This window comes from Phoca vitulina, unplaced genomic scaffold, assembly GCF_004348235.1.
Source record: "Phoca vitulina isolate PV1807 unplaced genomic scaffold, GSC_HSeal_1.0 scaffold47, whole genome shotgun sequence".
NCBI lineage: Eukaryota > Metazoa > Chordata > Mammalia > Carnivora > Phocidae > Phoca > Phoca vitulina.
The window spans coordinates 4,379,045-4,403,878 of NW_022589750.1; the positions used below are offsets into that span (position 1 = coordinate 4,379,045).

General features: G+C 54.0%; 1 protein-coding gene across 1 annotated transcript in view; it reads right to left on the reverse strand.

Annotated features, from left to right (window-relative positions):
- GAS7 (growth arrest specific 7) overlaps nt 1–24,315 on the reverse strand; it is a 194,070-nt gene extending 169,755 nt beyond the window's left edge. The window contains exon 1 of the mRNA XM_032432012.1: nt 24,010–24,315. Coding sequence (XP_032287903.1) covers nt 24,010–24,192 — 183 coding nt within the window. The 5' untranslated portion in view covers nt 24,193–24,315. The remainder of the gene's footprint in view (nt 1–24,009) is intronic.
- Between the last annotated feature and the right edge of the window lie 519 nt (nt 24,316–24,834).

A 24,834-nucleotide genomic window follows, 5' to 3' on the forward strand; every position in this document is an offset into this window, starting at 1 on the left:
GGGTCCACCCCGCGCCCCGCGGACAGAGACCCGGGTCCACCCCGCGCACCGTGGACAGAGACCCGGGGCCACGTCCTCCTCTTCCACCACCTGCTGCGTGCCTTCCATGTGTCATTCCATCACTCTTAAACTCCAACTTCTGCATAGCTAGAGTAAAGCATGGAAAACGCTCCTGTCCTGTGGCTGTCATAAAGATTAAGGAGACAAGGTGCCCGAGGGCCTGTCACAGAGCCTGAAGCGGGCTGGGCGCCCAGCCGACCCTCTCCCCATCTCCCACTTCTAAGACTGCAGCCTGTTCAGCGGACCACTGGCCCCATCACCCAGAGAGCCCCCTCCCGCTGTGACCCTCGAGAAACAGTCATCACATACACACACACACACACACACACGTGCGCAAAAATGACTACTACGTGGCATCTTTAATTGCAACAAAGGGCGGGGACGGGGGAGCAAAAGAAAACCTTAGAAATCCTCTATCTGTCGATATAAAATACAAAATGCACTATGTTAAATCCATACTGCGGGAGAGCACATGGCTTTTACAAGTAACCACAGATGGACATGTGCTAACAAGAAATTATCTTCAAGATACTTTACTGAGTGAAAAAAAAGAAACTGAGACATGATACATTGTTGTGGGGGGGGCGCCTGGCTGGCACAGAGGAGCATGCAACTCTATCTCGGGGTTTGTGGGTTCGAGCCCCACGTTGCACATAGAGATGACTTAAAAATAAAGATCTTGGGCGCCTGGGTGGCTCAGTCGTTAAGCGTCTACCTTCGGCTCAGGTCATGATCCCAGGGTCCTGGGATCGAGTCCCACATCGGGCTCCCCGCTCAGCAGGAAGCCTCCTTCTCCCTCTCCCACTCCCCCTGCTTGTGTTCCTGCTCTCGCTCTCTCTCTCTGTGTCAAATAAATAAAATCTTTAAAAAAATAAATAAATAAATGAATAAAGATCTTTAAAAAAAAAAAATACATTATTTGGGCGCCTGGGTGGCTCAGTCGGTTAAGCATCCGACTCTTGATTTGAGCTCAGGTCATGATCTCAGGGTCCTGGCATCGAGCCCCACACAGGGCTCCATGTTCAGCAGGGAGCCTGCTTGAGATTCTCTCTCTCCCTCTCCCTCAGCCCCACCCCCAGCTCATGCTCACTCTCTCTCTTTAAAATAAATAAATCTTGGGCGCCTGGGTGGCTCAGTCGTTAAGCGTCTGCCTTCGGCTCAGGTCATGATCCCAGGGTCCTGGGATCGAGTCCCGCATCGGGCTCCCTGCTCTGCGGAAGCCTGCTTCTCCCTCTCCCACTCCCCCTGCTTGTGTTCCTGCTCTCGCTATGTCTCTCTCTGTCAAAAAAATAAATAAAATCTTTAAAAAAAAAAAAAATAAAATAAAATAAAATAAAATAAAATAAATAAATCTTTTTAAAATAACACATTCTTGTTATTTATTCCAATGAAGAACTAAACCCACAAATCCTCAGGATGTATTTTCACAAGGGGCTTGGGAGGTGGGCAACGAGGGTTAGTCTAATTCTGGCTTCTCAACCTTTTTTTCAAGACAACACTCTCTGAGAAGCCTCTGAAGACTCATCTTTCCTCGTCCCGCCCCGACCACTGTGAAAATTTAATACCACAGATAAATCGCTGATCCGTTTGTGTATCGTGACCCTCTGGAGGGCCACCAGCAATCACTGGTCAGAGCTAGGATATTTTGTCCAAGAACCAACTTCCTCCCCATGGCAGATGTGTTGTTTAATTCATACGTTATTTACGTGATTAAAAGTTAATAATTTAAGAGATTCTCCCCCCAGCACCACATGAGACAGTAAGACCATATCTCCTGCCCCAAACTATCCGTGGATGGGACTGCCAGTGAGGCCTGGGTGGGATTATGCAGAAATGCAAACATGGACTTCATGCAGAAATGCAAACATGGACGTGGGCCATGCTGATATGTTTGCATCTGTACTGAAAGGATGCGGACAGCAGGAGAAAATTCAAATCCCCCTGAGGCTGCAAACCTTATATTGTTGGGGGCGTGCCCAGTGTCTAAGCCTCCAGAGCCCCCACGTCCCAGTGACCGTGAGCTGCCTTCTAAGAGCCCAGTGAGAATGTTCTGGTCTCCTGGTTTCCCTCCTACCTCGTGGCTGAACCTTCTCTGTTGCAGCTGGTTTTCCCCTCGCCCCCCTTTGGGGTGCCTCTGGGCCCCATCCTGGCCCTCTTCTCTTCTCTATCCACCCCACTTCCTAGGTGATCTCATCCAATATGGCAGCCTAAAGACCAACACCAAGTCACCATGATGAGTTCAAAGTTATACCTGCAGCCCACTTCCCTGGACTCAAGCCTTACCTTTCCAAATACCTACTCAGTATCATTCCTTGAGTAGACAGAAGAATCTCAAACTTCGCATGCCCAAACAAACTCTGGATATTCTTCCCAAAACCCACACCTTCCGATCCTCACTTTCCCATTTATTGTTTTTAATTTTTTTTAAGATTTTATTTATTTATTTGACAGACAGCGAGCTTGAGAGCAAGAGAGAACAGGAGCTGGGGGGAGAGGCAGAGGGAGAGGGGGAAGCAGACCCCCCTGAGCAGGAGCCAGACACAGGGCTTGAGCCCAGGACCTCGGGATCATGACCTGAGCAAAAGGCAGACGCTTCATCAACTGAGCCACCCAGGCAGCCCCCCCCCCCCAATCCCTTCTTAGCAAAGCGGAGTGATCCCTGCAAGTGCTGAGTCAGGTACATCGATCCTCTGTTCAGTGGACCCTCTGATGACTCTCCTAGCATATGGAGGAAAAGTCTCCAAGGTCCTCCTGCCTTGGCCCCTCCCACCATCCCCCACACTCCCCACCCCTCACACACACTCACATTTTCCCAGCCACCCTGACCTCATTGCTGTTCCTGGACTCCAGGTTTGCCCAGGCCACAGGGCCTTTGCACTTGCTCCGCCTTCTACCTTCTGGCTGGAATGCTCTTGTCCCAGAAATCCACACACACTTGTTTCTTCATATCTTCCCGGGCTTTGCCCAGATGTCCTCCCCTGCCCATCCCATTTAAAATGACAAATCTCTTTAATCGCCACCCAGCTTACATAGTCTTGTTTACTGTCTGTAGCCCTCATGGTAGAATGTGAACTCTATCCGCTACTGGATCTCTGGCTTTGGAGGGTGCACGCTGCAGGGGCTCAGCTCTCTTTCATTGAACGAACTCCTCATCTTGTTAACGCGCCAAAGGGTTCTGCTGTGGGGAAGGCCCCCTTTTAACCTTCTAGCTAATGCCCAGCAATTCTCTCACCTCAGAGAAGTCTCCAGGCTTAAAAAATACCACTTCCCTCCCCGCCCCCCGCCCCAACACATACACACAAAATGCCACCACAGGTCCCTGAACAGCTCAAAGGCTAGTGGGCACTTTCCGTGGCTGAGCCAGCAAATACCACTCGTGTCACAGGTTTTCGAAGCTCAGCGATTTGCTGAGGGTCCAGCCAAGGGCAAGAGCCTCTCCTACCCACCAGGCACCCGTCTTTCTCTCCAGAAGTCCACGCGAGCCACAAAGCACCCAGGCTCCGTCCATCTCTGAGCTCCATTCACGGCAAACCCTAAAACTTAAGTCAGAATCTTTTCCTCTTCTGATCTGGAAGAAAACCAGAGGTGCTAAACTGAACATCTTGACTGAATTTCCTCCGGGCAAGCTTTCCCCGGGCTCGCTCCTCCGACACCCCCCACCCCTCCCGCCAGACCCAGTCGGAGCCAGACTTTTCAGTGACTCCGTCCAACACAGAGCTGTGGCAGTGGACCCAGACCCCCGAGCCCAAGCGGCAACAGCGTTCTGAGCTGGCTCCACGCCTGTCACCACGAACGACAAGAGTTCCTTCCATCAGACCCTCTGGTAGCAAATGAGGAACACACCAACTTAGCAGGAAGTCGGTTTTCCTTAAAGCTTCTCTGAAGCTGGCTGCGAAAAGAGGAATCCGTACCGAATGAGTCATCGCGAAGGCCACCTGCAACTTCGACACAGTTCCTGGACTTGAACATTCTAAGACGTCGAAAAGCAAAAATCGCCAAAATGAAGGAGGTCCAACCGCGCAAGCATGCACTTCCCATCTCCCCAAAGAAGTGCCGCCACATGGATTTTATCTGTTGTAAACCCCCTGCGAGGGAGGGGGGAGGCGGTGGGAGGAGCTGGTTTCCAAGCAGAGAGCTCGGCCGCAACTCTGGCTGGCTGTGCATCCTGAGCAAGTTCCTTAACCTCTCTGAGCCTTCAGTTTGCATATCTGAGAAGCGGACTGCACCTGGCCAGGCTGTTGAGAAGATAAATGAGACATGCTATCCAAAAGCCCTCCGTAGTCACTAGCAGACGAAGCAAGCAAAGTTGTGATCACATATGTCCGGAACGCTAGGAAGGGCGCCGCGAGCAAGCACAAAGCGGGAGAAACAGAACTCAGCCGTTGCTCTCTTGCCTTCAAGAAGTTTCGACTTCAGCTGGGACAACGTGCACCCTCCACCGCCACCGCCGAATATTTAGCCCTGGTGAGGCAACCTACCCAGAAAAGTGCACGCCTCCATCTGCCACTTTCCTCCAAGTGTCCCTTGGGTCTGCTTATTTGGATTCTAATATCTGCCCAAGTATCCATCAATCTGGCTACCTCCTGGCCTGCAAAAGGCCTCAAAGCTGTGCCAACGAGTTCCAATTCGTCTAATTCCAAGCCCGACGCAGAGCCTCCACAAGGATGCACGCACGCTCACCCCGCTGGTGCGGTGTCCCCCAGCCCAGCTAAAGAGACAGGACGGCAGAAGCCAGGGAAAGAGGATTCAAAGGCAGCCATCCAGGAACGGAGGGGAAAAAAGGAAGCAGAGGAGAAAGTGAGAAAAATCAAAGGAAAAATGAGGAATGGAAGAACCACCACTTGACATCTGCGGCTGGTGAACGACTCACACTCACACTCGAGGGTGGGGTCGCCCACAACAGCCCGCAGGGCTGAGTCAGGAGGGCAGAGGCTTTTATGCCCATTGCATGGATGAGCAAACTGAGGCTGGACGACAACCAAGCACACGTGGAGGGAGAAATGGACCGGGAACCTGCTTTCCAAACAAACACGGCCAGCGATCCGTGCGCCCCAGCACCAGACTCGAGTCTGCACCTGGAGGCAGGTGAAGTGCATGGAGCCAACCCGATGTCCACCGGCTGACGACGGGGCCCGCAGACTCGGTGTGTGCCTACAACACGACGGTCCTCGGCCCCAAGAAGCCGCGAAGCCCGGACACGCACTACAGCGAGTGAAAGAAACCAGACACGGAAGGCCACATGCTGGGGGACTCCCGTGGACATGAAATGCCCAGAACGGTCAAATCCACAGGCACAGAGCCGAGATCGGTGGCTGGCAGCGGCTGGGGGAGGATGGTGGAGAAAGTGGAATGGGGTGGGACTGCTTCTTGGGTCTGCGGTTCCCTTCTGGGGAGGCGGGGGGGTCTGAAACTGCTCTGTAACCGGATCACCCAACATCGCGCGCGTACTAAACATCACCGAGCTGCGTACTTGAGCGTGTCACCCTGCTAAGTTTTGTTATGTGAGTTTTACCACAAATCTTAAGAAGGGAGGGGACAGAGAGAAAAACCAGGAGAAAATTGGATACAGAGGAAGAGAAATGGGAAGGAGCCAAAGGTCCTTAGGCAAGAAAAGAGTTTCCCCAAATCGGGGACCCTGTGCATGTCAGGCGAGCGGGGGTCCACTGGATAAAGGAGGCCTCTCCTCTCATAGGGAACCGCTAACAGGATGCCTTCATCACGGGCTGCCGACAGAGGCAGAACCCGAGGCAGCCTGGGGAGGAAAACAGCAGCGAGCAGAACGACAGGACATCGAGGTAGGGGCTGACGCACCAGGAAACGCTCAGCATTTACTTCTCTGTGCTTTGTAATGACAGAATCATTCATTCCCCAAATAGGACTGAGTCCCCAACTCTGGGCCAGCCCCTGTCACCGCAGAGATCAAACCCCTGGCCTCTCTGAGTTAACCCTCCGGGAGGCTGGCCACGACCTCGTGGGCAGATGAATGTCATCGGTGGCTCAGTCCACCGAGCGCAAACGGAAACTAATAAATAAAGCTTTCTTCTCTGACTTTCACGTATGCTAATCACATGGGGTGGCTGAGTAGAGGTTAGAAAGTAGATGGACACGGTCAGTAGAAACATCAGCTCGTCCCCACGGGGCGTGAGCTCTAAGCAGAGACCTGCCCGCAGAAAACCAGCTATTTTAATTAAAAATTCTGGACTTAGGGCCAGAGAAAGGAATCTAACTTCAGGCCACCGTTTCTGACAGAATTCTTCTGGAAGACACGAACCCATGCTTAGATGGGCCTTTACTTGAGCTCGGTCGTGGGGACCCTGCGTGAAGAAACTGGACACACAGCTCCATCCTTGTGGGGCTCACGTGCTAATGAAGGACACACGCGATCATGGGACATACAGTGTGCCCACTAGGGACATATGTAAGGAGAAAAACGGGCCAAGCACGGTGCCCCCTGTCACTGCAAGGTTTTGATCCCACAAAGAACCACGTAAAGAAGTCTCCTACCCAGGGGCGCCTGGGTGGCTCAGTTGGTAAAGCGTCTGCCTTCGGTTCAGGTCATGATCCCGGGGTCCTGGGATTGAGTCCCGCATCAGGCTCCCTGCTCAGCGTGGAGCGCCTGCTTCTCCCTCTGCCTGCCGCCCTCCCCAACTCCTGCTTGCTCTCTCTCTCTCAAATAAATAAAATAAAATCTTTTTAAAAAAAAAGAAATCTCCTACCCAAATCCAGGCTAAAGGTCCTGCAGGACTCCGATCGGGAAATGCCACAGGATCAGGGACGTAAACAAGAGAAATCCCAGGTCTGAGGCCAGAAGTGGGCGTTCGAGGTGTGGGCAGGGCTGCGCTCTCCTGAGGGCTCTCTCCTTGGCCGCCATCCCCCTGTGTCTTCACAGGGTCTTCCCTCCACGTGTGTCTGCGTTCCGATCTCCTCTTCTTATAGAGACACCCACACGACCTCATTTTAACCTAATTACTACCTCTTTGGACTCTACCTCCGAATAGTTACCTTCTGGAGTGCTGGGGGTTAGGCTTCAGCATATGAATTTGGGGGCAGAGTGGGGGCCTGCACAGTTTAGCCCATCCCAGGCCCTGAGTGCCCCCACTGCCCGGCACATGCCCCCACCCCCACCCCAGCCACTCACCGGCTTCCCCACAGACGAAGAGCCCCCTGATCCCAGGGACCTGAGTCCCGTCGGCGGGCTTCCCAGGGCCGTCAACAGCTTTTCTAAGGCCTGAGCAGAGGACAAGGGGGTCTCAGGAAGCAGTCTCAGAAGCAAGTTCCAGGGGGGCCGAGGGGGATGGACCACCCAGCAGCGGGTGGGACAAGGCCGCCGGGGGGGGGACAGTGGGGTCCACAGGCACCAGGCCCCTGCCCATTTCCTGCACAGACTCTCTGAACCGGCCATGCATTGGTATCAACTTACCCTGGAATTTCAAACCATGGTCACATCCACGGTCACCTTGAAAACCCTTCCAAGCAACCTATGAGCCAGCGGGATGGATATCACCACGCTTACAGATCGATGAAGAAGCTGGTCAGAGATTTTAGATGAATTTTGCAAGGTCAAAGAGCCAAGAGGTGTGGGAGGGTGGGGGTCCTCCAATTAGACTCCAGGGCTCCTGACGGCTGTCCACGGTCCCCTCGGCTACACCCAGCTGTCCCTGCAGCTAAGCAGGATGGGGCGGCGGGGAGAATACCAGCTCATGGGACATCCTCTCATCTTCCATCCTTCACTCTTGGAAAACAAAATGCCTTGTTCGCCAGGACCCGGAGGCCTTACTTTGATGTTCGGCATTCTGAGCCCACCTGGCTACCCTCCCCGCCCTTCCCACCTTGGCCTTCCATGACCCCAAACCTCATCTCGTGACAAGGCCATTCACACCTTTTTGGAGAAACACTGCTTAAGCCATGAGCCAAAATCAGAGCAAGATGCGCCCAGTCCTCTAAGGTAAGCTCTCTCTTCATCCTCTTCATACACCCGTCCATGCATCCAGCCATCCAACGCTTACTGAGCCAGACCTCAACGAGGCCAAGCACTGTGCCAGGCTGGAGAGGTTACAGAGATTTATCCAGAGACCGTCCTGCCCCGGAGGAGCTCAGAGCGCAGTGAGGGCAAGTCAGTGCGACCCGATGTGGTAAGTGAAGGGCGGGGCGGCGTGCCCCATGGAAGCCAGAGGAAGGATGACCACCCTGTCTTGGGTCTGGATGAAGATGCTCAAGCCCCGGGGCAGGCCTGAGAGCAAAGGGACTCCGGCCAGAGACAGCAGCTCTGCAAAGGGGTGTGTGCCAGGAGAGCAAGCGAAGAGGCTGGGGAGGGAGATCAGATGCTGTCTGTGGGGCGCCTTGGCACTCAGGGCAACGGAGAGCCGATGGAGGGGACTCGGCAGCACTCGGGCTTCCGAGGACATCACGGGTGGCCGTGTGAGCATGCAAACACCAGCCCTGGGGTTTCCCAGCTCAGAAATATTTACTAAGGATCCGGTTTGTGGAAACCTTGCCCAGTCCCAGGGGGAGGTCCAGCACGTCCAGACCGCTTCCCTCCCGACCTTCGCATCTCCCAGAACGCCTGCCCCTCCCAGAACGACCTCCTCTCCCCCCTCCCCCCAGAAACCAGGCGAAACCCAAAGACAGGTGACTCTGTGATTATCAATCACGCCCGCGGCGCGCGTCCACTCGGCAACCCTCTCCAGCTTCCCCGCATCTCACATTGGTCCTCATTTGCAAGACTTGCAGCTGTAGCTGAATATACATATATATATATATATATATATATATATATATATATATGTAGTCTCAATGACTTGCAGTGAAGCATAATTTACACCTTCTCCTGCTTCCCAGGGAAATCATTTCCCCAAGACTAAGAATAAAGCGGACCAGCCACCTAGAACAACAAAGCACCCCAACCGGCCCCCGGTAAGCCCCTGGGAATCAAACCAGAGCTGCACTTGAGTTTAGCACCCTCTAGAGCAACGCTGCTGGGCAGAGGGGAACATGAGCGTTTGGTGGCACAAAATACTGGGCTTTTCCAACCGACTCCCACAGAACCCCGGAGGGCTTCCTGGAGGAGTCGCCCGAAGAGGAAGGGGAGTGATGGAGTCCACTGAGGGGGTATGTGGCCAGAACAGTAGCCCTGGCATACAGACCTCCAGGAGCCAGCACCAGTGAACCCAGGTCTGGGAAACGGACTTTCAGACAAGGTCTGGCTCCCCTGCGTCCCATTCACGCTCGAGCATTAGCTGTCTTGTGGGGCCACGGTCCGGGCCAAGGGCAAAGGACCCGGGCCACAGCAGCCTCTCCAGGCCCGCCGGAGTGCCTGGCCATGTTTTGGTCAAGCCCCGTATCTGACATCTCCCCGCAGGCTGGGCTCCCCACCCACCAAATACACGTGGAATGAGGAAGCAACCTGGCTCTGTTCTCATCCTGGCGACTTTCTCCTGGGCGAGGCGAGGAGGTCCGTCTGCAATTCCGAACTTTACCAGGATCTCTGCTGCCACCCCTACCACTGGGTTCCTTGGGGGCACACAAAGACCAGGTCTCCTAGCCTCCTCTCCGCCTGAGCACCCGCAAATCCCAGCTCACCGTCTCTCTGATCCCAAACTCCCAATCAGCACGCATTCATCATCGGGCCAGAGTGCCAAGCGGACACCCTATATTTTTTGTCCTGAAGGCCAAAGATCGCCCCCTCTTTTCAAAGCAGGGGGTCAGACACAGGAAGACTATGCCCTCTCTCTCCCCTGGGTGGGCTGCTACGAGTCCAGAGGGAAGCCTTTTCCTCTGTTCCCCGGAGACCAAGGATGAGCACAAAGCCCCAAAAGGGCCACCTTGAAGGGTCAGATTCTAGGCCCAGGGCAGACGGGAACTGGGGCACAGCAGAGTTTCCCACAACGGCGGTCGCCTTCTGCCCCTTCAAGGAACCCCCAACAGTACTCAAACCTTGCAGCTGGCTAGCTGAAAGAAGGAATCCATGTCCCCTCCGCCATGTCACAAAACACACCGACTTTAATATTAGAGAAGGGCACTTACCCATACTCTGGGAAGGAACCTGCCCAGTCGGGGCGAGGTCTCGGGGGGCCTGTTAACGCAATCTTCCATGTTTACAGGCTGGTTAATCTGGCATGTGCTCCAGGATAAGACTCCCCTTAATTACCACCCTGTAGGTACGAGTCCAATCTTGGTCACACACAGGAAGGTTTACCGTACCCGGGGAGGGTCCTCATGGGAGGGGATTTAGAAGACATTTCAAAATAAGAATTTCTGTTTAAGTCTGCGGCCTAAATACATACCATGACAAAGCTGAAGATCCTTCCCTACAAGGGTCACGATTCCTCGGGAAAGCACAGCTTTGGTGATGCTAGGCCTAGCAAAAAGGGACTTGGAGGAGCTAAGAGATAAAATGAGCCGTGGGCGCCTGGGTGGCTCAGATAGTTAAGGGTCTGCCTTCGGCTCAGGTCATGATCCCAGGGTCCTGGGATCGAGCCCCACGTCGGGCTCCCTGCTCAGCGGAGAGTCTGCTTCTCCCTCTCCCTCTCTCAAATAAATAAATTTAAAAAAAAAATTTGGCGGGGCTCAAATGGTTAAGCGTCTGCCTTCAGCTCGGGTCATGGTCCCAGGGTCCTGGGATCGAGCCTCGCATCAGGCTCCCTGCTCGGCTCTCTCCCACTCCCCCTGCTTGTGTTCCCTCTCTCGCTGTGTATCTCTCTGTCAAATAAATAAATAAAATCTTTAAAAAATAATAAAAAATAAAATAAATTTTTTTAATAAAATGAGTTAAGTGACAGTGACCAAAAGCCAAAAAGACAAGGTCACAGCCAGAAAGACAAGGTCACCGCCAGAAATGCGACCAAGAGGTTCCTTTCACTAAGAAAAAGCAAATAGTAATGACCAGCACTCTGGGTGATAGATGGGAAGCGAGAAACGGTGGTGGCTACCAGCGCATACGGAGTCGACACCACGCCACCTGAGTAGCATTTACGCCAAAGGAAACGGTTCTAACTTGCAACGATGCTCACATCCCCATTTCAAAGACAGGGAAACTGAGGTCCAAGGTCAGGTAATCAAGGCGCCCAAACAAACCCAGGTCTGTTCAGCCCTGAACAGTGTGACACCTGATTGCCTCCCGACATACTACCAACTGAAGGGGCGCTCCCAGTCTGGGATTCTAGGAGCGCCCCAAGAATCAAATCAGCCTGGAGGGAGGTTAATTTCCTCAACACCTGTTTCCTCTCTCCAGCAGGAAATAATAAAAGTTTGTTGCCCTTCATATACAAGGTGACAATCCTACTTCATGTACTCGGGAGTTACTTGCTCCCACCGCAGCGAGGCTGCCGGCCTGCACGAGGACACAGCAAAAAAGGAAGCTAGGTTGCATCCCAGAATTAAGTGGTAGCATTCCCCCATGGGAAGAAAAGCTTAAAAACACCGCCGAGGCCAGTCCTGAATGACCTTGTAAACAAAGCTAAGGCCTATTATATCGTAAAGGCAATGAGAAACCTACAAAAGGTCTTGCGTCTTGCATTCGCCTTTCCCTCATTGCAAGAAGGGCCTCTTGGGGGGCGGGGGGTGGGGGGGTGCATCCGGCGGCCAGAGACCCATCAGACCCAGGCAAGAAGCAATTCCCACTAATCAGCCCAGCCTCAGCAGCAACAACCATCAGGAGGTGGTTTCCAAATCAACTCCAAATGGCCCCCGGCTACACGCTTACTTGCTTGCACGGGTAGGACCTGTGTCCTGAAACCGCCCCCCTTCCGAAATCGACAGACTTGCTACTCAAAGCGTGTGCCCAAGACTAGCAGCAACAGCCTCCCCTGGGGGCCTGTGACTCAGGCAGGACCTCAGGCTCCATCCTAGGCCTTCTGAAAGCCAATCTGCATTTAATAAGACGCCAGGGCGGGGGCTCTGTGCCCGCGGCCCAAAGGCCTTGACCACAGTACTTCATTCAACCAAACAGTCTTGCACTATGACCTCCGGGGGGCCCACGGGAAAAGGCTTCTCCCACCCGGCTACGGCCCCAGCAGGAGCCCCCAGCAGGCGGCATTCAACTTGGCATGATGCCCAGAGCTCAAGGGATGTCAACTCCATTTACAGAGTGTATACGAGGTGCCAGGGTTCCCCCAGGCTCTCCTGGACCCTCACGGGAGCCCCCCTAAAACTGAAAAAGCTCCCGCGGCTTGCCTGGGGGTCTCACAGGCAGCAAGGGCTGAGCCAGGACTTGAACCCAGAGCTGCCACACTCTTGGCCGGCATTCTGCAGGGTCCCCATGGTAGGGGGGTGGGGGGGGGCCCTGCGCTCCTACCCCAGGCCCTGGAATGTGATCTGGGAGGTCCACCTGGGGGGTAGCTGCCGGGCACACATTCCAGCCCACAAACCAAACCGCACCAGGCATCCAGCATCCCCTGGGAACTGATACACTGCCTCAAGACAGGGAGGCCACACCCCTGCGAGATGTCACTCACCACAGTGTTCCCCAGCCTTTCCTCCTCCATAGCCAGCTCCTGGCCCTGCTCCCAACAAAGCGTTCCCGGGCGCCCCCTCCACCGCGTGAGGGAGGGACCCCTCTGGGCAAACAGGAACTCTGGCTACCACCCTCCCCACCCTCCCCATCCCACCTTTTTACCACCTCCCTCTCTCTGTCCTCAGATTACACAGACTCAAAGAGGGGGTCTCCTTCCCAAGCCTGTGTTCTTTCTAGTACCCTGGGCAGCCTATAATCCACTAAAAGAAGAAAACTTTTACAAAGGTAAACAAAACCCAATCTCATTCCAGGATTTCATCACAGCTTACAGGCAAACTTAAAGACCCCTTAGGTGACCCAAATGCTTTGCTACTCAGGACGCCGGGGTGGCTGAGTCGGTTGAGCATCCACCTTCGGGCTCAGGTCGTGATCTCGGGGTCCTGGGATCAAGCCCCGTGTGTCAGGGAGTCTGCTTCTCCCTCTCCCTCCCCTGCTTGTGCGCTCTCTCTCTCAAATAAATAAATAAATTCTTAAAAAAAAAAAAATGCTGGGGCACCTGGGTGGCTCAGTCGTTGGGCTTCTGCCTTCAGCTCAGGTCATGATCCCAGGGTCCTGGGATCGAGCCCCACATCGGGCTCCCTGCTCAGCGGGAAGCCTGCTTCTCCCTCTCCCACTCCCCCTGCTTGTGTTCCCTCTCTCACTGTGTCTCTCTCTGTCAAATAAATAAATAAAATATAAAAAAAATTGCTTTGCTACTCAAATTGTGGCCCACAACACCAACACCACCATCATCACTTGGGAGCTAGTTAGAAAATGCTAGCGTTGGAGGCCCGACCCCAGACCTACTGAATCAGAAATGACATTGTACACGTAGGTTCTAAGCATGTGCTGACATCAGAAGACAAGCTCTAGGTACTCAGACCCTCCTTTATAATATGAAAATATGAGGAGGTTCCTGGCTGGCTCAGTCAGTGGAACACTCACGACTCGATCTCAGGGCTGTGAATTCGAGCCCCACGCTGGCTGTCAAAATGGCTTAAAAAAAGAAATAAAACTCTCTAAAAATAAATAAATACGTGAAAATATGAGACTGGAGTATCAGATTAGCGGGATCCCGTGTTGAATGTGTCCTTGGTGATCAACAACGCAACTCAGTTTTATTTTTCACTCTGAGCACAACAAAGGCTTACAGCTATTTATCAAAAAAAAATTTCTTTTTTCTTTTGCTAAATGAGAACAGTAGACTCAAACTTCCTCTTTCTATTTCTAAATTGCATTAAGAATCAAAAACAAATGGTCTCAGTGACACTCTTCCCTGAGCCGCTGCTAAAATAAGGATCCTCTGTCATGATGAAATTAGGACAAGGGCTCGTTGCTGTAGAATTTTTAAAATATCATCTCTAAAGAGTTTTTACAACCTAATTAGTTTTTTGTTGCTGTTGTTGACTAATCCTGGAGTTTGCTGTGCATTTGACAAGCAAACGAGAAGGGAGGAGGGATTAAGGCATGGGAGACAGACCCATGGATGAGAAACATCCAGAAGCGTTTTCATTCCAACAGAACAAGTGTGAGGCTTAACGCTCTTAGGTCACCTGTCAGAGTCACCCTGCAGGGGACAGCACATCCCTAAGGTCTCCCCAAAGAGGACCCACTAACCTCAGCTCCCTGGCTCGGCTGTAGCTCACGGAGCCCTGTGGACAGCTGACCCAGAGTAGGTGCTCAAATATAAATGTTTAGGTTTTGGTGAACCAGAAACTGTGACCGATGTATTGACCACAAAGAAAAAAGAAATCATAGGAAGTCTGGGGGTCGGGAAATGATCGCATTTGTCCAAAACGCATAGGTAAAGTATCTATTCCTGTGCCCAGCAGAGTGCTAGATGGCAGGATAGCTTGGAGAAGGCGACAGAGCTTTGCAAGAACGGTTAAGAGTTCATCCTGGCTCTGAGGAGCTAGGGCGACCTGATAAGGTCTGCAATGGGATGAAGACCCTGCGGCCGTGGGAGCTTGTCAGACACGCAGCATCTCGGGCCCCCTTGCAGGCCTACAGAGCCAGGATCTGCAACCAACAAGACCCAGGGAATGCATTTTGAGAACCTTCAGTCTTCTGAAGGTGGATTCAGTCTTGAGGAGCACAGCTGAAGGTATGACCAGAAAATACTGAGCCTGAGACAGCGTAGAAACTAGGGCATCCTCCCGGAGAGCATGTCCACATATATTCAGCATGCTCCTTTCCTCCTGAGCACATGGTAGGACAGCGACCTACCACATTAGGTGTGCTTTGGTCAATGAAGTATGAGCACAAGTATCATATGTCGCTTCTGGGCAGAAGCTTTAGGGACCAGATGCTGTTTGACATGATCACCAGCAAGATTGCAGAGAGTGGTGGCTCCTTCATCCTGGATCCTGGAGGGTCTCGTGGCCCCAAACCAACTTACAACAGACGTGCAGCCTGAGAAGGAAGCAAACCTAGGTTGTTTTACTCACCGAGAGCAGAGGGCTGTTTGTCACAGAAGCATATCCTAACCCGTCCTGACTGATACAGCACATAGCCCACGATGCCCGCATTTTTCTCAGAAACCTTCTGCGACTCCCCATTGAGAAATGCTCAGATGCATCACTACCAGTGGGTAGGACTTCTCAAAAACCCCGAACGGCATCACCTAATTCAACGACCCTCTTCGCTCTTCAGACTTCACTCTGCCAATTCCCTTATTTTCTCCTTTCCAGATTGCCTTGTGTATTTATGCTTTTATCTCATTGTGCCGTATGCTTTTTGGTAAGCTGCTTTAAATCCTCTTTGCAACAAGGTGATAGACAGATAGTCACACGTACAGATATACCAGACTTGGCTCCAAATGAATTTTGGCTGTTTCCAAAAAAAAAAAAAAAAAAAAGAAAAGAAATCAAAACCACCCCTCCTCCCCCAAAAGACAAAGATTTGCTATCACTGAGGATATTTAAAAGAACGTGGCCCTGGGCCAGCAAGTATTCCTTCAACCTGTTCTCTCCACGAAAGGATACTTACAGAATGCATGGTACACACAGTCCCTGCTTTTAAAAAGCAATTCATTCCTGGACACACCATCTCTTTTTGCCTTGTCATAAGGCGAGATATGAAGTATGCTAACTCCACGAAACATTTAGCATCACTGACCAAATTCTTTATTTTTTTAAATCCAGCTTCAATATAGTTATTGAGCCCCTTCTGCTTATCTGACCTCGTGCTAAGCACAAGTAAGACTTATTTTAACAAGTAAGATGAATTTTAACTAATTTCATCCTGGTTGGAAATGTTGTGGCCAAATTATGCTCGAGTATTAGAAACGGTGCTGCCGCGGGATTCCTGGCACCCACAGCTTGCCTATCAGATGCTTCCTGAGCCCAAATTTCTAGAAATGGAATTGCTAGATCAGAGGGCATGAATATTGTAAAGGTTTTTAAAGTATATTGCCCAGGGCGCCTGGGTGGCTCAGTCGTTAAGCGTCTGCCTTCGGCTCAGGTCATGATCCCAGGGTTTGGGGATTGAGTCCCACGTCAGGCTCCTTGTTCAGCGGGGAGCCTGCTTCTCCCTCTGCCTGCCGCTCTCTCTTCTTGTGCTCTCTCCCTCTGACAAATAAATAAATAAAATCTTAAAAAAAAAAAAAAAATACCCTCCAGGGAGCCTAGGACAATTTTCCTACACCATTCCTTGCCAATGCTCATTCTTTTTTAATTTTGACAGTTTTCATTAAAGCAAGTATCTTTTTAAAAATGTGCCACTCTTTGGGGCACCTGGGTGGTCCAGCTGGAAGAGCATGCAGCTCTTGCTCTCGGGATCATGAGTTCGAGCCCCATGTTGGGTATGGACATGGCTTCCCATTCTTTGATTACTAGGGAGACTGAATACGCTGATGACTTTGCCTATCGTTTATTATCAAGTGACCACCCAAGGTCTTTGCCCATTCTCATATGGACGTGATCCTTTGTTTTTGTTTTCATAATTTATAAGAGCACTTTCTGCATTAAGGATATTAACTTTTTCCCGATTCGTATTTGCCTTTGCCTCTTGTTTTTAAGGAAGAGGTCTCTGGTGGCAGAATGGACGGACGATTCACAGATAAGGAGAAGACAGTAGGAAAAGGGTATCACCACCAACCTGCAAGAGGTGAGCCCCACCCCGAGAGTCAACCCACCAGCAAGTGCTTTTGACTCGACCTGCACAATATACTCCAGATCCACCCACTTCTCACCATCTCCACTGCCACCTTCCTACCCTCTTCATGGCCGGTCTCCACACCACAGCCCAGATGAGCTTGCCAAAACAAATCAGAGCGCACCCTCCCCTGCCATCAAACCACGGGCTTTCTGCGGCACTTGGAGAACTATCCACCAACTACGAAAAAGAAGGGATAATTATGCAATGTGCCGCAACGAATCTCTACGAGGGCAATCATGTTGCCATATAGAAATCAGATTAGCATGTTGACCGCCTTAACCTTATACAAGGTCATGTCAAATGGGCTCTTTTTTTTTTTAAGATTTTATTTATTTATTTGACAGAGAGAGACACAGCGAGAGAGGGAACACAATGGGCCCTATTTTTAAAAACCTTCAGAAGCTTGAAGTCAGCCAGGGTGGGAGTGTTGATACCCCAGAAATGCAAAGCTGGGGGAAAGGGCAAGAAATCCCAAATTATTTCACAGTACATTTCTTCTACTGTGCAGAATATTATAGACTCTTATAGAAAAATAAAGTTTTATATACAAATATATGTATATATAGTGAGGAGGGCAGTGGGTACAACAACAAATATCTAGATATCCTGCCTCTCTGTCACATCCCCACCTCTCTTGCCCCTGCTCACTGCTTTCTAGAATATTCTGGGTCTCGCAAATATATCATACATATACTCCTCTTGAAGGTTATTTGCATTCGTGGTGCCCTCTGCCTCAAATCACTTCTCCCCAGATACTCACATGGCTCTGCATCATCCAGATCTCTGCTCAGGTATCACCTCCTCAGAGAAGCTTCCCTGACGGTCTTATCGAACCCCCTCCTGCACCCCACACCCCACTCCACCACAGTCCCCTCTTTTATTGGCCCCACGGTACTTAAAACTTATTTTTTTCTAGTGTACCCTCTCCCCAGCTAAGTGTAAGCTTCTCTTCTGTGTCTGTCACTACCTCCCCCCCAGCACTTAACCAAAGAGCTCACAGCCCATCCTAGACACTCAGAGTTTGTTGAATGAACGAGTGATCGACTTCTGAACTTCTAAACTACATATAGCCCATAAGCTAAGGACGCCTTTTACATCTTTAAAGGGTTGAAAACAAAGCCAAAGAAGAAGAACACCGCTAGGGCCCAAGAAAACTGTAACAAAGTCAAATCTCGGTATCTATAAATAAAGTTTTATTGGAACTCAACCACACCCATTGGTTCTCGGATCATCTATGGCGGCTTCGCACTCCAACGGCAGAGCTGAGTAGCTGTGACAGAGCCCATATGGGGCACTTTCATGGCTTCTCACTGCTTCTGGCGCTCGGCAAATCCCAGCAAAGCAGCTGTAACTCCACTTTGCCTCTTGGCCCGCAAAACCAAAAATGTTTCCTAGCCTTTGACAGAAAAAGGATGCCAGCGCGTGAAGAAGTCTCTGAGAAATGTTTCTAAGGGAGAGCAGACAAGCCTCGCTAACTGAACGAACAGAAGAGAAGGTTAGGGGCGCGTGGGAGGCTCAGTCGGTGAAGCGTCTGCCTTCGGCTCAGGTCTTGATCTCAGGGTCCTGGGTTCGAGTCCCGTATCAGGTTCCCTGCTCAGCAGGGAGCCTGCTTCTCCCTCTCCCTCTGCAGCTCCCCCTGCTTGTTCTCTCTCTCTGTCAAATAAATAAATAAAATCTAAAAAAAAAAACACACACATACATCTTTATCAGATGGGAGACAGGGGAGACATGAAGCGTGCAGGGAGGAGGCAGTTAGTCCTCAGGAACCCACAAAAACCCCTCACAAGTCCATACACCTGTTGCACTTAGCCCCTCCACGCGGTCACCGTGTGCTCTGATCCCAGCAAAGGACAAGCCAGACCCCCCTGCCGGCCACCGTTTCTACTTCTCTCCACAGGTGTCAACACCACCCCACAAGTCTCACTACTGCAGGGAGAGAGGAATATACTAATTTTGCCATCAAGTAGAAGGCAGGGTGGGGGATCAGTCCTGGCATTCTGTTAGAGAGCCTGTCGTAAGCTGCCTCGCCACCACGGGTAATCAGGGAGCCAACTGCTGAGAACCACGTGCCCCGAAGCAACCGCACAGGGGTACAGGGCTTCCTGGTCTACCAACCCTCTCCTTCCTCCGGGCAAGTGGGGCCCCGGCACCTGTGCTCTCCAATGAGGTCGGTCAGACTGTTGGATGAAAGCTGGCTTTTTTCCCAGGCTGGGAGAGCCCAGGAAGGTCAGCATCTCATTCACGTTTCTAGGTGGTAATGGGCAGCAGGGATTCACGTGGTGGTGAACACATGTCAGGGATTCCTGCCGACTTGTTGCTAAGGGAACTTTTGTGAAGATGCCCTGAATCCATAGAATCCGTAAGCCCTGCCCACCGCTTTGAAGTCCTGGGGAGTGGCCACTTGACCAGAGATGGGCACAGCAGCCGAGAGGGGGAGGCTCTCCCGAGCGGAGGCGGGCAAAGGGGTGAGCTGAAGGTACATTTTCAAACAGCAGGAGCTGTTGGGGGCCACGGCCCCCAAATCAAAGGGCACAATGACTTAGTGGCGATGGCAGAAAGCCTGTTGGGTCTCTTCGGTCACGGTCACATCCTCTGGGCGCCTCCAGACCTCCCTCGTTACGGCTTTGTGAACAGAGCTGAAAACTGCCTTAAAAAAAAATCCTGCTGTGAGGGACAAGGTCACACCCACCTTAGGTAATTCTCACGTTCCAGAACTGAAAAGTCCGGGATTAAAATCAATTTGGGCAACGTAGCAAGTAGCTACTAGGTGTCAGGCAGCTCGGATACACTGTGTCTATTCATCACCAGCACCAGAGCCCCCCACCCACCCACCCACCCAAAATGGCTGGCCTGCCATGCCAATGGCCCAGTGGACAGACCCAGGCTTTAGGGACAGGAAAATCTGGTTTCAAATTCGGCTGCAACATTGATCAGGTGGCCTTTATGAAGAAATCCCTGGCATCTTAAAAAAAGAGAGAGAGAAAGAGAGAGAGAGAGAATCTCCTCTGAGGATGGCAATGGAGAATTTTCTAGCAGAACAACAGCCAAGTCCCCTGCACTTTACCTCCCTCTGGGGGCTGTCTCTCTCTCTCCTGTCAGCCTGGGGTGACACCGTTTCCTCTCTAATGGATCGCTGTCCCAGATGTGTTCTGCCTACCCTTCTGCAAAAGGGCGCACGATGCACCTGTTTCCACACCTGTAGGCACCTTCCTCCCACACAGAATCCCAACTGGTCTTGTGACTCACTTTGCCAATAAAAGGGGCCAGAAGGGATGTGCCAATTCTGAGCCCAAGCCTCAAGGAGGCCTGGCAATTTGCACTTTGCATTCCTGGAAGCCAGCCACCGTGGAAAGTCTCGAGCTCCCTGCTAAAGAGGAAGGCCATGTGGAAGGGCCCTGGAGGATAAGACGCCATGCAGAGAGAAAGGCCCCCTTGGAAGAACACCAAGGTACCAGACATGGGAGTGAAGACACCATTTTGGAGTTCCAGGCCAGCTCTGCCTCGGGGACCCCAGCCCCCGCCATCATCTGACTGCAAATGCATGACAGACGCCGAGACAGACCAACAGAAGAACCACCCAGCGGAGCCCGTCGACCCACAGCGACTTGTGAGGTAATAGGAAATGGGTGTTTTGCAACACGAAGTCTTGGGGTGGCCTGTTCCACAGGAAAAGATGAACCATCGTTCCTCAATTATCCACAGCCCAGCCCAGCTCCCCAGCTCCGCAACTCTCACAGCCACACCTTGAAGGTTCGGCAGCACATCACGTGAACCCAAAATGGGAGAACAGAAGGTGGAGAGAAGGAGACCGGGTTCAAGGGTGACCCCCTGCAGCCTCCTAGTTCTGCTGGCAAATAGGGCCCCACTGTTAGCGCCTCTGAGGTCTACACCCCACAGCCAGATGGTGGCTTCTAAGAACAGCACCTCAGTCAAGGAAAGCTCTGTTGTGTTTGCATTCCAATCTTATTTACCCCCAGAATTATTATTTCCCAAAAGCTCGGGGGGGGGGGGGTTCTGCAGATGCCTTCCAGTATCTTCCAGTATCTTCCAGGTCCCAAATTTCTTTTCTCCATTCAAGGTTAAGAGCAGCTCACCGGGAATTCCTGACCCTCCACCCAGCGGACCTGCCCAGCCATGGGGTTCCCTCCTCCTGGTGCTGCTCTCCTCCTCTGGGAAACTCCACCATCCCCTGAGGAGCCCAGACCCTTGCGGCCAGCCCTTGGCCCCACCAGGGTCCCATCCCCCCTTCTCCCCCTTGGGCTCACGGTTTCCTGGAGGCCGCTTTCTGGAAGCCAAGGATATGCTGTACCCTTCTACCATTTCCTTGGAGGCCTGACCCAACAGATTCCCCCCCAGGGAGCCAGAACCAGAATCTCCCCGAGCCGGCCCCTCCCTGGGGGTTGGCTGGCCTCCAAGGCAGACCTCTCAGCCCTGTCAAGAGTTAGCTCCCAGCTCCCCTCCGTGGGGTATGCTTCTGGCAAAGCCAAGGCCTCTCAGTTCCCCTTTCTTCATACGAACAAGAAAGAAATCCTCGGGGAGTGTCCATTTTGCATACGCTGCTCTCGACTGGTAGCACCCTTCCGCCAAGATGGGGCTTCTCGGTATCACTCTTTCCACCAGGGAGCCAAAGGTCCGCAGCACCCAGCTGTGCCCCCCACCATCGCACTCCTCCCCCAGGAGGCTGGTGCCGTCCATTCTGTCGGGACCTGTCTCCCCAACTGCTCCCCTGGCCTTCTGATCTCCACCTGCTGGCCCACCGCCCATGAGCTTGTCCACATCCAGGCCCCTTGTCCAGCTTCCTGGGTGCTGCAACAACTTCTAGCCTTGATGAACACCCGGCCGCTGCTTCTCCAGACTCCTGATTTCATAAACTGGCCGGCCAGCCCACCACCAGCGACTCCCTTGGGAGCTCTGCGTTGTCGCCTGACCCAGTCCGGCTTTGAGGACTCACCCCATTCCAAGGGACCCTACCCACATATCCTCTGGCCCTCAGCCTGCGCGTCCAGCCTGCTCACCGACGAGGTTCCCAGACACAGAGGGCCTGATCTCCGATCTCCCGATCCTGCCTCTGGAAACTGCACCTGCCTTGACCCTGAAAAGTCCCAGGGCTCAGGCCCAGCCCGGCCTCCGCCCGCGGGAAAGCCAGCAGCCTTCCTGTGAAAGCAACCTTCAGGGTCAGCAGGAGAGATGCTGCAGGCGGGAAGGAGCAGGGCTTTCAACGCAGCCCCGCGTGCAGCCTAGCCTCCCCTTCGGGATGCTGTCACCGGCACGCTGACCTGGAGGGCCGCACCTGCCCTTCGCCACAAGGATCCAGACCTTTCCCCCACTTGCCTTTTAGCACTTGAGCCCACGCTGCCGTATTTAAAACAGATGCAGTCACAGAGGTAACGTTCAGCCATCTGAGCCGCTGAGCCAATATGCAAGCATTACCCCTGGGGCAACTGCCTTCAGCTCTCAAGCTGGCCTGAGAGATGGGGATGGTGCCTTCCCCTTCACAGAGCCATCAGGGGACCCGGCGCCTAGTAGGTGCTCAAGAAATGGAAGCCCCTCCCAGCGGTAGGGCTCCCACAGATGGGCCCTTCGGGAGTTGGTCTGAAAGCCCCTCACTAAGCACCGAAGATCTCCTAAGCTTGTACTCGCCACAGGCCGGTGACTGATCTGCCCAAGACTGTCCCAGAGGATCACTCTGCTTGTCTCCTGGGTCTGGTTCACCCTCCCTTTCCCAGAGGAAAAAGCAGAGCCTACCAACCCACCAGCCTCGCCCCCACCCAAAACACAGCTGGCTGCGTCCAGCCAGGGATGCTCCTCACCGGACAGACAGCCAACTGCCAAATTTCCACATCAGGATTTCCTGGAAAAAGTGTGGCCACCAGAGACTGAAACAGGAGTCTCTCCCACGGCTCCTGAGCCAGACACCAGGAGGCTGCAGGTCCTCCTAAGAAGCGATACACTTGCTTTCTTGCACATCTGAATCCCGGGAAAGGAACCGGGGACGCTGAGGGACACACCTGAGCCTGTCTGACGCACGCACGTTTCTCAAAACACAGAACCACGAGGGTTCTGGAACCTACTCTTTTGCCAGGCCACGAAATCTCTTGCAGCCTAAATTTTGCTCGAATGCTACTAACCCATTTAGGGGGGATTTTGTATCTCTAGGAGGCCAGGTTCTCATTCTGGTACTACTTCCATAGGATATTTCTCAGCAAACTCACCCATAATCACTTAGCCCCATCCATCTATCCTTCTTTTTTTCTTTCTATCCTTTTTTTTTTCTTTGAGTCCCACCCAGCAATTTCTCTCGAAACTTGCTACTCTGTTCTTTGTAAAGTAGGTCAGGGGTCAAATTATAAATAAATTCAGCCTCGGTGATTTGGGAGGTGTTTCTGCAGAACGTTTGATTATACTTAACACAGTTGTGGGTAAACCGCCCATTGCAGTCTGTACAACGATCCTGGGGTTGGGCAGCTTTTTACGAAAGGGGATGTCCTACGCGGTCACTCCTCCACCCTCCCCCGCCCCCACGGACTTTTGAAACTTCGGAGCCCACTCCGGCTGTGACCATGAGCTCAGCGATTAGAGGACAGGGAGGCCTCCCAACTGTCACCCAGACAATAAACAGCCAGCCGACTTGGCTCAGCAGGTCCTGTGCAGTCCTGGGGGCAGGCCAGAACCCCAGGAACAGGCCACTCTCAGGCTCTGGACCTTAGCCTGGGGAAGCTGGACCAGGGGAGGGGCGCTGCGGCACCCCTGGATCGGGCGGGCGGCTCGGGCTGGTGGCCAGCCAGACTCAGCCGACCAGCAAGTGGGCGGCTCCGAGGCGGCCAGGCAGCCTGACCGGGGCAGCACGACCGTCCACGGGTCGGCAGGCTCCGGGCTCCGGGGCCCGATCGATGCCACTTTTTTTCCAATCCCGATCTTCGGCGCGTCTTCCCTAGACCGCCGGACTCCTCAGCCCTCGGCCGGCCCCTGCCACCGCCTGGAGCGCGCCCGCCCGCCCGCCCGCCCGCCGGCTCCAGAACTCACACAGGCAACAAGTTCTCCTTCCTCAGGGCGGCCACGATGTGCTCGGGAGGCCCGGCACGGGGGGGCGCTCCGGGGGCGCTCCCCGCGCTGCCCAGCCCGGAGGGGCGCCCGCTGCCTCCGCCGCCCGCAGGGCCGGGCGCGCAGCGGCTGTCCCCCGCCGGCCCCGCGGCGCCCCTGGGACAGGGGCGGCTCCGGCATCCCCGGTGCGGGCAACAGGTACGCGGGCGCGCCGAGCAGCGCAGCCCCGGGTCTTCCGGCCCCCGGCCCTCGCCCCTTACCTCCAGCAACTGCACGTAGCTCGCCGGGAACCAGCCGCGGAGCCCGTCCTCCTTCTCGCCTTCCCACCAGCCGCCGTCCGGGACCTGCAGCAGCGTGATCAGCTCGCCCGCGGCGAAGCGCAGCCCCTGGCCGTGCCGCTCCCCGGAGAACGGGTACAGGGTCCGGCAGCGGGCACCGGACATGGCCTTGGCGCCCGGGCTCACAGCGCAGCCTGCATCCCTGCCGAGCCCCGCGGGCTGGGCAGCGGCTCCGCGGGGTCCCAGGCGCCCGGCGCTCCGGGCTCCCGCGCTCTGGGCGCGCGCCGTCTCGGGGGTGCGCGGGGGGTCCCCGGCCAGGCGGGGGACGCGCGCTCCGCGCAGGGCAGCGGAGACTCGCAGGCTTCGCGGAGCAAGCGGCGACGCCCCCGGGCCCGGCAGCTCGCAGATCCAGCTCTGGGCTGGGGGGGCGGGGCTCAGGGGGAGGAGACCCAGACGCCGCGGGCTCCGGAGACAACTTCCCGGGGACGCGGAGCGCGGGCTGCGGCCGCGAGGGCCGGCCGGAGCCGGGGCCGCCCGGGCGCGCGGAAATGCGCAGCTCCCGGGGGAGGTGGGATCCGGAGCATCGCCGGGGGCCCGGCTCGGCGGCGAGGGAGCGGCCGGGCGTCCGCGGAGAGGGGCTGGCGGCCGGGTGGCCGAGCGGGGACTCGCGCGGAGGCGAGGGGGCGGGGCGGGGGCTGGACCAGGGCGGCCACGCCCGCCGAGGGCTGGGCGCTCCCTCGCCGAGGGGGCAGGTCGCTGGGGAGGGGTCTCGGCGCTCACACCCCCGCCTCCAAAAGCCGCTGGAAC